This window comes from Vigna radiata, chromosome 8 (assembly GCF_000741045.1).
Source record: "Vigna radiata var. radiata cultivar VC1973A chromosome 8, Vradiata_ver6, whole genome shotgun sequence".
Taxonomy (NCBI): Eukaryota; Viridiplantae; Streptophyta; class Magnoliopsida; order Fabales; family Fabaceae; genus Vigna; species Vigna radiata.
The window spans coordinates 6,238,609-6,256,007 of NC_028358.1; the positions used below are offsets into that span (position 1 = coordinate 6,238,609).

Sequence of the window (17,399 nt, forward strand, 5' to 3'; positions counted from 1 at the left end):
ATCTAGTTTTACTTATAACTTTTAACAATGTTTTGAACTTTGTTGTTATCCTATGATTTTTTTTTCATTTCATTTTCTGTCGGGTTAAATATGTTTTTAGTCCTTATAGTTTGGGACGATTTTGATTTTAGTCCGTGAAACAAACCAAGGTACAATTTAGTCCTTCAACTCCAGAAAACTGTGAAACGTGCTTCGTGTTTGGGTATAAAGGATTAAAATCAGAGTTTTTTAAAGTTGAAGGACTAAATTATACCTTAATTTGAGAGGGGACTAAAACCAAAATCGCCCTATAATATAGGGACTAAAAACATATTTAACCCTTTTTTGTTCTCAAAATATATTTAAAACACTTCAAAATACAATTTCACTTGTTTTTTTGGAAAAAATGATATAAATTTTTTCTAGGGAAAATAATTTCAACTAAAATTATCAGAGATCAATGGATAACAACATCTAATAATCTATCATGGATCTAATCTTAACACATATTTAACTTTACTAAACTTGTTCGACAATTTTTTTTTTAATTTTTTCTTCTTAAAATTAATAATTTATTTAATTTAATAAATAATAAATGTTAGAAAGAGTGGAGCGGGAAAAGAAATTCGAATCTCTCTGCTCTCTTCTCTCTCCTTCGTTCCGCAACGTTCTCAAATCTCTTTCACTTTTGAACATTTCCAACTTAGTCTCGCTCTTCTTCTTCTTCTTCTTCTTCTTCTCTCTACACACTTCGTTCTGCAACGTTTTCAAATCTCTTTCACTTTTGAACATTTCCAAATTAATTTCGCTCTTCTTCTTCTTCTTCTTATTCTCTCTACACACTTCGAATTCAAGAATGGGCGTTGAGAACTACCACGTGATTGAACTCGTAGGCGAGGGTTCCTTCGGGAAGGTATACAAGGGAAGGCGCAAGCACACGGGGCAGGTAAGCTACTCTTCTGATTAGGGTTTCTTCTGAGTCGATCTTTTCCGATTGTTATCTCACTTTCGATTCTCTATCACTAGACCGTTGCAATGAAGTTCATAATGAAGCATGGGAAAACTGAGAAGGATATTCACAATTTAAGGCAGGAAATCGAGGTGATTGATTTTTTTTTCTATACTGTTTTTACGCTATTTGAATCTCATTGTTATGGATTTTTAGTTGTTAAGAAATTTGAGAAGCGTTGGTCATGGAGTTTGTGTAGCTTGTTGTTTTGTGGCGTTGGGTTTCTATTTTTGTTACCACTATAGTGTCAAGAGTATTTGGGTTTGGAACGGACATGTCGCCTCAGAGGTATGATCATCAGGAGTATTTTGTTAAGAAGCTTCTTGTTAATGGTTACTATTTTTCAATTTTAATCATAATATCTATTGTAATTATTATTATTGTTGTTGTTATTACCGGACACAAAGACTTATGTTTGTCTTAATTTTTACTAAGTTATCAAAGATAGTTGCCTCGGCATTTACTGCAACAGTTACTACTATTCCCTTAACAAAGGTAAAATGGTATGAAATTGTGGATGCAAAAAGCCTTTACGAAAAGTAGTATCACTTATAGATTAGTAATTTTGTGTCGTTACAGTTAAGTCATGAGGTAACATTAGTAGAAACAATCGTTTCATTTTTTTTAAATGATTTGTTGATGTATTGCCCATTTGCATAATCAATGAATGCATCTGACTTTACCTTGTAGGGCATAAGGTTTTCTTGTTATTGTTCTTGCTACTTATTAATATGGTTATTAATTACTTCAAATGTTTGTGCTGACTGGTGACATATGATATCCTCAAACTTTGCAGATCTTAAGAAAGTTGAAGCATGAAAATATCATTCAAATGCTTGATTCCTTTGAAAGCCCGCAAGAATTTTGTGTCGTTACAGAATTTGCACAAGTAATCATCTATATTTTCAGTTGACAAACTCATACTTCAGTATCTGAAAGTTAACGCCATTAATTTGTGATATACTCAGCTAGCTGATGGTGGAACAGAACTTTCAATATAAATGTTGCCATGCTGAATTTTTTTTTTATTTTGCAGGGTGAGCTATTTGAGATTCTTGAGGATGATAAGTGCCTTCCGGAAGGCCAAGTTCAAGCGATTGCAAAGCAATTGGTATTTCGTCTTATTCAGTGATCTTTGCTCTTTTTAATAACTTTTGATGAGGAAAACCGCATATGAATACTTTAATTGAATATGTGTGCACTATATACACACACACACATATATAGACACACACACACGCATGTATATTATATCATCTTAGCAGAAGTTCATTTTTAGTTTGGGTTATGCAGGTAAAAGCTTTACACTATTTGCATTCCAATCGGATCATCCATCGCGATATGAAGCCTCAAAATATTCTAATTGGTGCTGGATCTGTTGTCAAGGTTTATTTAACTGCTAGTTTATTCGCATGGTGAAACATGCACTTAAACTTCTGTCTCATGGTTTACATTGTAACCGAGTTTAAGCTTTGTTTCATTCAATAGTTCGGTACACCTTTCCAATAACACACTTCCCTCCTAGGCGACACTTTGTGCATCGCTTTTTTAATGTAAATATTTGTTGTTTTTTTTTTTTTTCAAAATTTGTTGTTGGAAGCTGTAAATAAAAGCTTTTTTGAGCCCCTGAGAAGCTAAATCAACTTTCATGCAAACGAGTACATCGGAAAGTGTCTAATATGTGATTTTTTTTCCCTTTCTTATGAATATGTTGTAGCTTTGTGATTTTGGGTTTGCACGTGCAATGTCTACAAATACAGTTGTTTTGCGATCTATAAAAGGTTTGGCTGATCAGTTTTGATTTTGTTACTTTTGGAATCTTCACTGCAATGTATACTTGAGAATAGTTCTATAGTGTGCAAATATTTAGACATAGTATGTTTTACAGGCACTCCGTTGTATATGGCTCCAGAGCTTGTACGTGAACAACCTTACAACCACACTGTAGATTTATGGTCTCTTGGCGTCATACTGTATGTTGGGTCTCTCTATTTATCTTCATCTAGTAATGGACTTTTTATTGTGATTGTGGTCGATTGTTCTGGCCTAATGCTTAATGTCTTTATAGTAGAATCCCTTTACAAGATTTGCAACTGCCATTTGTATTTTGCTATATATTCATGGATGGAGAATACAATTGCCATATAGATGTATTCTGAGTAGGTTCCTTTATTTAGTTGTATAACAAGAGGCTAAGTGTGAGAAGATGTTTAGGGTAAAGGAAGAGAGGATTGATGGGTTGCTGCTTTTTGGTTTTTACTGAGTAAGCAGTGAGAGATTGCTGCTATGAAGTTGTCCTAGGTGTTTTTTCCTTTGCAACTCTTGGTTTCTCGTTTTAAATCCTTTCTATTTGTCACATACTTATGCCATTTTTTGGACAGAACTTCTTCTTTCATTCTAGCAGAAGATACTTTCCCCAGCTTCTTGCATGTAATATTCAACCATTCTTTCACCTTACCCTCGTTTAGTATGAATATTCCAGATCTATTGCACTTTCCAAGAGTGATCTTACTGATGACGTTGTGTTACTAGTAGTTATGGTATTGTGTTTTGTTGAACAGCTTTCTGACCCACATTTTTCTTTACCAGTCATGAGTCACCTTGTTTTCATGTTTACAACAGGTATGAGTTATTTGTTGGCCAACCACCATTTTACACAAATTCTGTATATGCTCTCATCAGACACATTGTTAAGGTACATTTCCCAAATGCGTTACTTTTGTTATTTAATCACTTGTGTATATTTACTAGTACTGAAGGGTGGGCCTGATCACTAGTTCAACAATCCAGGATCCTGTTAAATATCCTGATCGCATGAGTCCAAATTTCAAAAGCTTTTTAAAGGGTTTGCTTAACAAGGTAGCTCACTTGTGAATATATCCCTTTTTTTATTGCCACATTGCTTTATTTTACTTTGATCTACAATGATATTTAAAATGCTTTGGTTTCTGAATTTATTTCAAGTAGGCACCGGAAAGTCGTCTAACTTGGCCGGCTCTTCTTGAGCACCCATTTGTTAAAGAAACCTCTGATGAACATGAGGCCAGGGTTAGTATTAGATTGTCCCACAACATGTAACTTGGTTCATTTCTTAATTAATTTATTAAAACACGGATTGAAACTTCAGGAATTGCGAGAGATAAATGGTTCACGCATGCGCAGTGAAGCAGAACGGATGGTTGAAGGGAAAACCATTCAAACTCCAACAGGTTCAGTCACTTCTAGTTCTGCAAAGTGATAGTACCCACCTTAGTAGTATATATTGATAATGTACAACCGAAATATGCATAAATTTTTTTACTTTCCATCCGTTCGTTGTAATAGTTTATTTTGTCACAGGCAAAAACAATCATATGGCAGGTATGGAGGGGCATATTGCTTCACCGCTTCAGAGTGAAGCTCAGTTAAATGGTCATAACATAGACAGAACTAACTCTTCAGTGCTTGATGATTCTCCGGGAATTTCAAATCAAAATATCGTAGAGTCAGGTAATCCTCCTGGCTTTATTGCTCATCATATGCCAATATGCCAATATCATTTCTGCACTTCCAACTATTGGTATTCCTGTTTACATTCCTTCCTAGTGCATTGTGTTATGAAAAAAAGGGTAGTTGCACTTTTGTTATTTTAATTAACATGTAAAAAAAATTGGAATTACAAATGGTTCTTCATCGTGACATTTCTATTTTAATGTGTTAGGAATGTCTTTAATGTTTCCTCTTTAAATTAAAAAAAAAAAATCTAATATTTGAATTTAAATTGGTAGTGTGAGCTTTTTGTTAATGTAATTATGTTGTATTTCTGATTTGTTCGGGGTGCTCATGAGAACAGACGTAACATGTTCCCTCCAAAGGAATTGATTGAATGCCGCATACAGTGAAAAACAAAGGATTAAAGTGTGGGTATGGTTTTGGTCTAATATGAGGTTAAGCCTATAAATGAGCTTGCTGGCCAATGAAAAGGAGATTTCCTCGATGTTTTAGGTTCTCTTGTTTTTCTGATTTTGTCTAAACTCACATGTCCTTCGCATTTCCACAACTAACATTGTAAAATAATACTATACAAAATGTTAAAATTTTCATTATGATCTCTCTCCATTCCAATCACTTCTTTTGGAGCTGTATCCTTTCATTCAAATAAATTTGTGGAAGCTGTAAAAGCATGTGCTGTTCAAACATCGACGTATTTTATTTTATTTTTATTGAGTTTTGTCCTACCGGTGTATTATACTTGAATTCTTGTTGAGGCTTTAAGCCATTTTTATTCACCATTTTTTTTATATTTTTTATTTTTGTTTTTATTTATTAATTTTTTCTAAGGAATGGATGTATGCATAACTTTCGTATGCATCCAGTAAGGGACTTTAGTGACGTGTTCTTAAGGACTGAACTATGAACTTGTGTTACAATTTCTGTTCTGTTAACTTTCTGAAATAAATTTTCAAATGTCTCGATTAGTATTCTTTATTTACACGAACACCTGTAATATGATTGACGTAAATACTTTTGGACAGGCTGCCAAAGATTGGACAGACTTGAAAATAACTCTCGCACAGTAAAAAATGCAAAACTAATTGGTCAAGATAATGAAGCGTTGGGACATATTCTGCTACCACTGCAAAAATGGTCAAAAGGATCTCAAAATATTTGCAGGTATATATGAATTTCATGCTCAAAATAAAACTTCTATTTTGCAGATTGAACTCTCCTGAATCTCATTAAATGTTGAGTTGGTTTTAATATCTGGAGTTTACTCATTGTAACTTTTCTTTTAAGATTTTGTTCATTATAATATTCAGAAGCTGGAAGTATTGTTTTTGACTTGGAATGTAGAAATGCTATCGATTTGTTATCCTTCCAGAACATGATTTTATTGTATTTCTGCTCAATGCATAATGTTTTTCGCATAGTTTTACAAATTCAATCACAAATTTGCAACATGCTTTCTCTCTCTCTCTCTCTCTCTCTCTCTCTCTCTCTCTCTCTCTCTCTCTCTCTCTCTCTCTCTCTCTCTCTCTCTCTCTCTCTCTCTGGTTAAGTAAATATCATGTGTTGTCTATTTTACTTCCTTGATCGCCTGCTTTTGTACGTCAGGCTGTTAGAGGGTCTCTAGCAGTCATTCTATAAACTTTTTAATGTTGCATTTTTAAACTAATTGCTTGAAATAGACTTAGTTTGTGTTTGGACGTTGACGGGCCAAGAGCCATAGTTAATTGCTGTTTCCATTTTATTTTTCTCGTGTTGATACTGCAAGACCAGCCAGATGATGTTTGCTGGTTGGTAGTGAGAAGTTTAGTTCACTTCCTTGATTGTCTGCTTTTGTATGTCAGACTGTCAGAATATCTCTGGTAATCACTGTAAAACTGTTTAATTTTGTGTTTTTATCAAAACTAATTAATTGAAACAGCCATAGTTTATAAATGTTTTTCTTAATTACAAGTATGTTTGGACAAACTTCTTTACAAGGACCTGTAAGAAAGAAAAATAAGAAAAAAAATGAAATATGTTTCTTCAAATGTTAAAATTAGCTTATGTATAAGCTAATTTGTAGAAACTTCATCGTCTAACTTTTCTAAGTTTTTATTTTTTAACATATGTATAAGTTAAGTTTAGCTTTTGGAGAAACTCATTACACTTTTTTTCTTATTTTTGCTCTTCTAGAAATCCTCATGGAGACGTTTTTTTCCAATCAGGTTCTATGTGACAATTTAGTTTATTTTTTATTCTAGGCAAATAGTATGTAATATGTACTTGGCTTCTATTTTGTGCCAGCAGCACCATGTTTTTATGGTCTTCCTAAGATCTCTCTTTTTTTTATCTTGGGTATTTTCAGCAGGTATCGTCATAAATGATTTGTTGAGAAAGGTTTTACAGTTTCTATTTTGATTATTATCTTCTCAGCTATATTCTCAATTGTAGTTTGCTGCGAAGGATATAGAGTGCTAATATTAGTGTTGTTTGATTCGCGGATACTTCTGCATCACATAAACCCTTTTAAGTTTGCATTGTTTCTGACTAAATCATTGTCTTTTATTTTTGAAATGGTAATGCAAACTCAGAGTCTAGTGTTTTTTGGGCTTTTCACTTCATGTAATTTCTTTTCATGAAAAAATAGGTTCCCTTTAGTGTGGTGTTGTCCTATTCTCCCTTTATCTTCTACGTAAAAATAAAATAAATCATATTGATTGACGAAAAGTGGGCTTTTGTATAATTATTTAAATTTTAAAACACTTTCGGCATTTCAGTAACCTTTAAATTAAAAGTTATTGCTTTTTAGGCTCGAGTACACAACTTTTATAATTATCTTTGAAGTCTAATTGCATGTGAGCAATGTACAGTGATCAAGATGTTCCTCAATCAAATCAGTCATTGAGGATTCTCTCAAACCTAGTTGCAGCTGGTGCCTTCAATTCTAGTGGACGAATAGATGAACTAATAAGAGAGCTTCTTGTGTTTATTGGAGCCGTTATAGCCATTAAGTCCTCTGAAGTTACTGACATGATAGCAAAGGTACATGACAATGATATCTATTATGCATGCTAGACTTTTTATTTTGGAATATAATCTATTATGGAATCATTTATTTTACTAGTTATATAATTTAGGAAGCAATCTTAGTAATTGTTGAAGAAGCGATCTTAGGAGCTGTTTATAATTTCTTATGTTTCTTGACTTGTTTAGTTAATAAATTTATTTAGAGCTAGCAGTCTTATTCATTGTATTAGTGAGCTCGGGCTTATTCTAGGCGTACGACAATGTAATCTGATTAATAAGTTATTGTATTCATAAATTGGTGGCATTGCTCTGAACTTTACACACATCGTATGTATTCTACCTCGTTATCCATGAAACTATTACTCCCTTATTCTCCTTTAGTCCTTCCTTTAACCTCAATATTTAAGATGACATGAGAGTGGTTTTGTCCATGTGCACGGGGTTTGTCCTTTTCGCTTTGTTGAGTTCCGATAATGTGAAAACTCTTTGTCAATTGCCTCCCAAAATATCATCGTTGAGAGCCTATGTTTTTGTAAGACTGTTTTTTTTCTTGAAGTATATGGGAAGAATTGGGGTAGCATCTACGGAAAAGGTTAGTAGAAGCCCTGTTGTTGGAAAACTTCCTTAATTGCACTCATTCCTGAACTGCTTTGATTATGTCCTATTAGAGTTGGTAGCCTCTTGGAAAGGGACGGCTATATTGACAAGAAGGGTTGAGTCCAGTGTTGGGTAGTGCAACTTCTGAGACGTTGGTTTTGGAAGTTTCACATCAACTAGAGATAAGATCAATTTAGAGGATATATGTGGTGCAAACCTCACCTTACAAGCCAATTTTGTAAGATTGAGTCAGGTTTAAAGTCTACTTTTTAACATGGTACTAAAGCCATGAGTTAGAATCTATCATAGCGAATAAAGTCTACCTCACCTTACATTTTGGGTTTTTGACAATAACCGGCAGTGTTTTATTCCCAAGCTTAAGCTATTATATTCGGTGCAGGGTTTCTCTATCACTAAGATTTTGCTAGATAATGGCGGAAGTTGCTCTTCAAGATCTTATCTAAGTCACTGGGTTGAATTTGTTGAGATCTATTCTCAGGTAACACTTTTTCCATCATGTAAATTAACATCTTGATAATTTATATCTTCAATCACAGTTGTGCCGTTTTCATCCATTTTTTCACCCAGCCTATATGCACTGAATACTAGTTTATATAACTTAGATGCATAAGCTCTTGATAATTGTATGTTTCTTACTTGTTTTTAGTACTTAATATTATACGATTTTCAGGTTGTAGCATCAAATAATGATGCCTCTGGAAGAGTTCTCTATGAATCCAGTGCTTGCATTACAGTCATGCTGTCTGGAGTTGCTCAGGTGCTCATGTCATCTCAAATTTCAGGCCAAGAGACATCGAATGAAACAGCTAACAGAATTTTAGACCATGCAAAAACGATGGGTTTAGTGGACCATCTATGTTTGTGTTTAGCCACATCTGGATCAAGTCTTATTTCAGGTTCTTCCAACATGCTAAGGGCTGCTTCTGAAGCATGCAGAGCTATCTGGTCTTTGATTAATGCACTGGATATTCTTTTTATGAAAAAATGTGCCATTTTGTTTCCCATTAATGCATTGCGCAGTCATTCTTTGCATAGGATGGAAGTTTTGCAACATGAGCAAAATCTCTTTGACAAAGCAGATTCAACAAAAATTGTTGATGCAATGACAAGAGCATTTCTTAGATCTAAAGCTGTCCAGGTTGCTGTTTACTATTGTTTTCACCAACGACTTGAGTCTGCAATGAATTGTTGTCTTCAGGTAATTGTGGTTTACCCCTTGCCCCTTTTTTTATGGATATATGTACATGTATTATATTGGTCAAATATGGTAAATCAATCAAATAATTTTTTGCTGTTTTCTTGATGATGTTGTAGCACATAATTCCTATTTGCACAAAGCTTGTGGTTGTAATTATGGCAAAGGTAATGGTGATTTAATTTGTTATGTTCTGTTTTTCCAGCTTTTGTCAAGGTGCTGCCTACATAATGAAATTGTTCCAGCTGTACTTTGTGGTCTTCCCAGTTCCCTTCCGGTGACTACTGTTGTTAGTGGGGGCGGTGATGGAACTATTGTTTCAGAAGTTTTCACTGTTTTATCATTATGCAGTTCCTCTGTTAACAAAGACGCACAGAGTATAGAACCAAGTAATGTAAAGTTCAAATTAACAAATCCTTCTGCTCTGGTTCGTCATTCATGTCTTGTTCTCGCAATAATTGCTCAGTGTTTGAAGTCAACGGGAAGAAATTCAGCAATGTTTATGCTCACTACCGCACCAAAGAAGCAGCTTGCTCGACTTTCGGTGCTTTCGCATCATATTACTCATGATGATAAAATAAAAGCCTCCATCGAACCTCAAAGTGCATCAGCCATGTTGGCTTTGGCATCCATTCTGTCTCTCGAATCTGGGGCTTTAGTTGAGTCTCCAATATCTGAAATTGCAATACCTTTAATTCCTCGAACCTCTACACTCAGTGATCATCTTAAATTTTCATGTGGCAATGAAAATGAATTGGACCCTTGCAACTTCAGTGGGAAACTCTCTTATTGGCAAGGGGTAAGAGATGGGTATGTTGGTCTTTTAGATTCCAGAATCAAGTGGGGAGGACCGTTGGCTGTTCAGCAGTTGTGTGCAAGTGGCATTCCTCTACAAATTATGGGCTTATTAGGCAGTGATGTTTTAGACGCATCTCATGGAACCGACCATCAAAATGATAGAGTTGGATTGTCTCCAATTGGTGTTGTATGGACAATTTCATTATTATGTCATTGTCTTTCTGGAGGTGCTATGGTATATCGTCAAATTTTGATTAGGAATGAACATATTAAGCTCATTTCTAACTTGATATGTGATGTTCATATCAAGTTAGTGAAATGCTGGATCGGACCTGGTGGAGGGAAAGCAGGAGTCAGAGATCTAATAAATGCTGTGATAGATATCTTAGCATTTCCTTTTGTTGCTCTTCAAAATGCACCTGGCTTGCCTTCAGCCACTGCTTCTGTCAGCAGTGGCTTTCTTCTTAATATGGGCTCCCCTGGTCAGAGAGTATGCATGGAAGATAAGGGTATAGTTAAGGCAATTGAAGAAGACATGGGAAAATATATTAAGATACTTGTAGAGGTAAAATCTTTTTTGGATTCCTCATTTGGTAATTTTTATTTGAGATTAAGAAGCTCCAAGCACATATCATTCTAATAGTTCCTATTACTTATATTTTGTTTTCAGTTGATTAGCCGATTAGTTGCTATATTTACTTTAATGGTCATGTTATCATCATTAAATGGTTTGAACTTTTCAGGTTGGTGTGCCTGGTATTATCCTTCGGTGTGTAGATCATATGGATTTGAATGATTTGGGCAGGCCTGTCGCATTTCTGGCCAAGATGGTCTGTCACCGACCTTTGGCAATCCAACTCGTGAGTAAAGGTCTTTTGGATCCAAATAGGATGAGAAAGTTGTTTGACTGTTCGGGCCCAAAAGAGGTCACACTGGATGCTCTTATGATTATTTCTGATCTGGCACGCATGGACAAGGTTAGTTTCATTTTCCATCAAATGGTTTTATGTGAATGCAAATACCAAAGTTAGTCAGTTCTTACCTTTATTCTATCTTTTCTTTTTACTAAGGCAGGTGAGTGCACATAAAAGAAAGAGGTACATAGGTGAAGATAGTGCTGTCTATTTTTCATAAATGTATTTTTGTGTTAAAAAATAAATAGAATCTTTAGTTTGCTTATTTGGTATCCATAGATGCAGCCATTCTCAAGTTAATTCTCTAAGGATATATTTAGTTTTTGTGAATTTATTGAACTTTTAGACTTTATAGAGACTATCTTGGGTGCTAAGGCTTTGTCTACAGGTATTTGTTTCGGTGTTAAAATGTCATTTTGATTTCAGTTGGTTGTAGTTTTGCTTTGAACGAATATATACTCGTGGTTTCTGGTCATCCACGGTTATGCTTTCACTTTGGATCATTAATTTTTCTGTATTTGCATTTTGGATATTCCTTAATTATATTTTGGAAAATCATTACCGTCTGTTTACTGGTGGTCAGGTATTCTATGAGTACATTAAAGGTGCTACTATTTTGGAGTTCTTGAAAGATTTTCTTTCGCACGAGGATCCCAATGTGCGAGCCAAAGCCTGTAGTGCTCTTGGGAACATGTGTCGTCATAGCGCCTATTTTTATAGTTCACTTGTAAGTGTTCTAAATGATGGTATTTGCCGTAAATTAATTTATTAAGACAATGATATTTCGTTGTTGGATGCTATTTCCTGAATTTCTTTACATGATTTCATCTACTTCAGCCATTTTCTCCTCCTATTTATTTTTTGGTTACTATTAAGCAATTATGCCTTTTCAACTGTTTAGATATGAACAATTTTGTGAAAAAGATTTATACTATGGCCGTAAGTGTTCCTTTCTGGATGGACACAGCACACATGTGAAAACCGAAAGTGATTCTATGCTTTCTGCTGTTCTCATTTTTTGAATTATCTTATTTTCAATTGTGATTTCCAGGCTAGACATCAAATTGTTGGTATCCTTATCGAAAGATGTTCTGATCCAGACAAACGAACACGAAAGTTTGCTTGTTTTGCTGTAAGTTTTATCACGTTCCCGCTGCCGAAGCTAAAAGCTTGATCATAACCGTGTTGTTCATATTTAGTTCTTTATGCATTTGATTTTATAAATTTATTTATTTTGGCTTTAGGATATTGTTATGGTATATGATTTCCAAAATATATTAGTTTGTTTTTTATTGATTAATTGTTAGAATTTGTTAGTAGAAAAAGTTGAATTTACAACCTTTATTATTTTTCCTTCCAAACCTACCAAATCAATCTTATATTTTCAAATTAGTGGGAGAGTTGAACTCTCCTAACCTCCCTTTCACTAAACCATCCTTATATCCAGATATTAGTGTAATTGCATGGCATGATAATGATAACATAAAATGCGATCAATTATTTATTTAATGTTTCACTTGTCAATCATTTTAACTGTTTATTGATCAAAGATGTGTCTAGCACAAATTTATCCTTCTTGCTTTAGACCTGATGCTATCTTGTTTATGTTTTCTTCTATTTTCATCTCTTCTAATCTGGTGCACCATACCTGAGTTCAGATTGGAAATGCGGCTTACCACAATGACTTGTTGTATGAGGAGCTGAGGAGATCGATTCCTCATTTAGCAAATTTGTTACAAATGGCTGAGGAAGATAAGACTAAGGCAAATGCAGCAGGAGCACTTAGCAATCTGGTTCGCAACTCTGACAAACTTTGTGAAGACATCGTATCCAAAGGAGCGGTTCAGGTTAGTGCAAAACTGCATTTTTTTTTTTAATATTGTGAAAGTTTTTATTTAAGTTCTATTTCAACAACTTATTAACTGATATTTTAAATTTATTATTTATAAACTGGATCATATTTTTCCAAATTTGAGAGATTAAAATAAACTTTTCATAGTTTGGAAAACTAAAATCGGAGTTATTCCACATTCTTATGGATTAAAAATATGATTAAATTTTAATAATGCGTTTGGATTGAGAATTTTTAGAAAATGTTCTTTTTATAGAAATCTAAATATTTTATAATAAAGTATGTCATAGTAGAGAATTTTAAAAATAATTATAAGTTTAAAAATTTATTGAAGTAATTTAATTTATTGTTGGCTTGGGTAAAAATGAGACGCGATCAACTCAAACGAGGTTCACATGTGGTTTAACTTGACATTTTTTTCAAATTATGATTATAAACTTTTTGACATTATTAAATATTTCTATTAACGATGATTAAAAATGTTTTAGTCAATGTAAGGTTGGGGAAGTTTTTAACCAACTAACGTAAGTTAGAAATTCAATCAAATATTAAAAAAATAAATCTAGTGAAAACCAATTGACTATTCAATCAACTATTTGTTTTTTTTTATATTTTGGTCGAAAAAAAACCTTAAATACTATTAAGGCTTTGTAATCTGAAAACCAGTGAACTATTAATCTCAATCTTTCCAAGAGTCAATTTTACTTGCTTTGGCTGTATCTAATTTTTTGTGTGGGTTGGACTGTGTTTCTCCCTTGCAGTCTCTGCTGAAATTAATTTCCGATTGTGCGGTATCAGCCCTAAATCCAGGTAGAAATGATTCAGGAAACGAATCTCCGCTTAAGATCGCTCTGTTTTCCCTGGCAAAGATGTGTGCACATCCACTCTGTAGACAATTCATCCGTTCATCACCTTTGTTCCCTGTGATTGGAAGGCTTCAGCAGTCTCCAGAATCATCCATAGCCAAATATGCCTCCGTCATCATTGGTAAAGTTGCTGATCCTTGACATTTTTAAATATCCAATGTACATATTCTAATGTCTCTTCATTACTGTAACTTATTACTCAATCCTCTTAATTTTATTACCATTTATTCAAGAAAAATACATAAGTTAACATTATAATGATTTCCTAGTTAAATTTAAAATAATTTACTGATTTATTTTTTATATAAATAAGACAAATAAAAAGGCAAAGTCATTAATTTGTAACAAAAAGTTATAAATTGATTAACAATGCAAAATATTTATATTGAGTAAATACGATATTCTGAAAACCTGTACATTTAATATTTTGTGTACTAATAGTGTAAAATTTATTGTAATGTTATTTAATTATATATTATTAATGATAGTTTGGTTGATTTTTGTAGTAATTGTCTTAAAAATCTTCTCACAATTATGATCGGTCACTAGAATATACCTTTTCTTTCGGCCGTAATGCATAAGAAAGTATATAACAATATATTTTATGTTTAGAGATTAGGACTTTTTTTATTTATTATTAAAATACCACTTTTGCAAAAGGTTATGTCCCTAAAGATTCAATATATGTAAATATTTTTATTCACAAATAAAAACTCACATTATATATTTGTCAATTTTTAAAACTTTAATATATTTTTAAAACTTTGATATAGTTCTCAAACTTATTTGATAGGTCAAATAAATTTAATATAATTAGATTAAAAAAAAGATTAAAAAAATTATATTAATTCATTTTTAAGTTTAAAAAACAAATAAAAAGTTTCGTATAGAGATCCATTTCAATTTTATATTTTAAGTTTAAGGACTGAAAATAGTTTTTTCTTTTTCTTTGTAGAACATAATTTTATCATGAGTACGGTGTAATAAGAGTGGTTCATTATTTTTATTTAATAATGCCTTTTCGTAATAAGAGTAGTTCATAATTCTCTCTTCTTGCTCATAATTTTTTCTTATCTTACATTCGAATTAGATTAGTTAAAATGATTGAAAATATAAATAATTAAGAACATTTATGACCAAATTCTCTTTTTTAAGACAATTTACGGAATATATTTTAAGGATGAACGTGTAAGCATTAAGTGTATGATAAACTGTATCAATTACTAAGTTATAGAGTGTATAAAATATGTTTATACATACCTCTCACTTAAGCTTTTTGCACCTCAAAGCAAAATGTAACATGATAATACAATGAAAAAAATATAATGGTAAATGAGAAAATTATAAATGGAGTATGATAAAAAAACCAAAGTTAAAACTTTTGCATATTTTCATATTTGTATCGAAATCTTAATTTGGTCATTATGTATTAAGTAGTTTCAATTGAGTTTTCACTTTTTATAATATGATATAATTTTATTATTTTTTTACTACGATATTAATTCTGTATCACGTGTTAGTTTGTGTTTTTTTTTCTTTATTTAATTTTTTTTAGAAACTTTGTTACGAGTTTGAGGTTGAATCACATCATTTTTTTATTATTTCAATCTAAAAAAGAAGTAAAAATATTTTGTGTTCAAAAAAAAAGGAACCTATAATTGCCTTTTTTCTTTTCATTCTAAAGACCTATTTCCTTTNATTCTCTTTTATTATCCTGAAATAATGAATTGAGTTCGTATCGGCATTTTGGATGATGCTATTGAAATAGCCTTTCTTGTTATATTTTCTGGTACTCCACCCATTTCATAAAGTATTTTCCCTGGTTTAACAACAGCTACCCAATATTCGGGAAATCCTTTTCCTAAACCTATACGTGTTTCAGTAGATCTTACTGTAACCGGTTTGTCTGGAAAAATACGTACTCATATTTGTCCATCTCGGCGAACATTTCTTGACATTGCCCGTCGTCCCGCTTCTATTTGTCAAATTATGTGTCATTGTTTCAATTTAGTCATTTTATTTGTATTTTGTTTGAATTTAATTTTTTTTTTTTTCAATTGAAACAATTTTATCTCTCTTAAAATGAAGATCAAATTTAACTTTTATATAGATGCACAATGATACTTTCATTAAAATTGATATTTTTATTAAATATTTTTAACAATATTAAATTTATATTTTACATAGAACTTTATTTAATTTTTTTTTCAAATATTTATATATTAATTTTTGTATACAAATGTTATAGTTGATTTAAAAATAACAATATTATAAATTCAAATATAAAATTTTAAAATAATTTTATAACAGTTTAAAATAAATAAATTTTAAATTTAAAAACAAAATTTAAATAAAATTAAATGTAAAATATTAATAAAAATAACAATTTTAATAAAATATCATTATAAAAATTATAATATTTAGTAGAGGTGGCAAAATGGGTGAGCCACTCATTTTAACCTTGGCACAACATTGGCATGTAAAAAAGTCGGTTGAGATGAAAAGTTAAATTTTGATGAAAATATCATTATACATTTATATAAAAGTTAAATTTGGTCTAAATTTGGAAAGGGGTAGAATTGCTTCAACTATGAAAAAAATCAAGACTAAATTGAGACAAAATATAAATTAAGATTTTTCACATGATACTTTCTCCATTAGTGTGATAGGTAGCATTGTCACGTTACACTATCCCTATCACATTGTAGGATCTTTCATTTGATACGTGACAAAGTTTGTTTTCCTTTTTAAATAAAAAGATTAAAAAGTAATTTAAAAAATTTATGGCAAACAAAAATGCTTAAATTACATTACATTTTAAAAAGGAAGACCCAGGTGACTATTAAAAATGTGAGGAACGAATTGAGATTATAGTATAAATACTAGGTTCGAGAATTTAAAAGGAAAACAAACAAAAATTACTATAACTATAAGGATGCAAAGTTTATCCAATATTAAACAATTTGAAGCTAAATGTAAAGATATGAGGATTTTGAAAATGGTATAAGCAATTCGATGTAACCTTTTTTTTAGACGGTATAAATTTATGTATTTTCTTCTTGCTGAGTCTCTTTTATCGTTTGTTATACTTGTAAAATATATTTACTGTTTTGAAGTATAATGAACACTAATTAAGGATTTCAAAAGTAAAAATGTTTGAACTATTCCATGGTTTAATTGTTTCATAGAAAAATGTTTATTTTCTTTTGTTAAAGAATTTCACATTGGATTGAATAGAGCTTTAGATTATTTATTTATTTATTTCAGCTCTAGATTAATCATGTTGTAAGAATAGATTAAGGATTCATCTCATCTTTTACGTGTCTTCATCTCAAAAGTACTTATAATTTCATACTAACTAATAAAAAAGAATATTTTGATGATCTGGTTGATTTTTAGTTAAGGACCTAAAAGCATGTGCAAAATCAAGTGTTTAAAAGTACTCAAGAAAGCAATAATTCTTGAGATTATTAGCTAAGACTATAAAATGAATTTGCAGTAGAAATTATACTGCAATAAACACAAATAGGACACTGAAAATGTGAGTGAGTATATACAAAGAGTTACTCGCTCTTGAAAGAATGTCGAAATCTATAAAAAGAGTTTGCATTTATTGGGTAATTACAATGATCACTGGCTGGTTCTGAGAGCTTTCCAGTGGTACCAGGAACTA

At 31.9% G+C, this 17,399-nt stretch overlaps 1 protein-coding gene across 2 annotated transcripts; it reads left to right on the plus strand.

Moving 5' to 3' along the window:
• Positions 1-623: 623 nt before the first annotated feature.
• LOC106772523 (serine/threonine-protein kinase TIO) lies at positions 624-14,020 on the plus strand. 2 transcript variants are annotated; one of them, XM_014658972.2, is made up of 22 exons: positions 624-925; positions 1,006-1,080; positions 1,785-1,877; positions 2,025-2,099; positions 2,282-2,374; positions 2,706-2,769; positions 2,877-2,961; positions 3,611-3,683; positions 3,779-3,847; positions 3,956-4,036; positions 4,116-4,197; positions 4,328-4,477; positions 5,503-5,641; positions 7,327-7,498; positions 8,481-8,579; positions 8,772-9,299; positions 9,502-10,659; positions 10,838-11,071; positions 11,592-11,735; positions 12,060-12,140; positions 12,667-12,855; positions 13,622-14,020. In XM_014658972.2, exons 1-22 carry the CDS (start codon positions 836-838, stop codon positions 13,865-13,867), a joined length of 4,020 nt encoding a protein of 1,339 aa, XP_014514458.1. In that variant the 5' UTR covers positions 624-835; the 3' UTR covers positions 13,868-14,020. The 2 variants fall into 2 exon arrangements, with proteins under 2 accessions (XP_014514458.1, XP_022640398.1); XM_022784677.1 differs by having other exon boundaries at positions 4,349-4,477.
• Positions 14,021-17,399: the final 3,379 nt, after the last annotated feature.

Coding starts and splice junctions, on each gene's coding strand:
- LOC106772523 (XM_014658972.2), top strand. CDS start 836: ATGGGCGTTGAGAACTACCACGTGATTGAACTCGTAGGCGAGGGTTCC. Junction 2,962..3,610: donor TGGTCTCTTGGCGTCATACT/GTATGTTGGGTC, acceptor TGTTTACAACAG/GTATGAGTTATTTGTTGGCC. Junction 9,300..9,501: donor CAATGAATTGTTGTCTTCAG/GTAATTGTGGTT, acceptor CTGTTTTTCCAG/CTTTTGTCAAGGTGCTGCCT.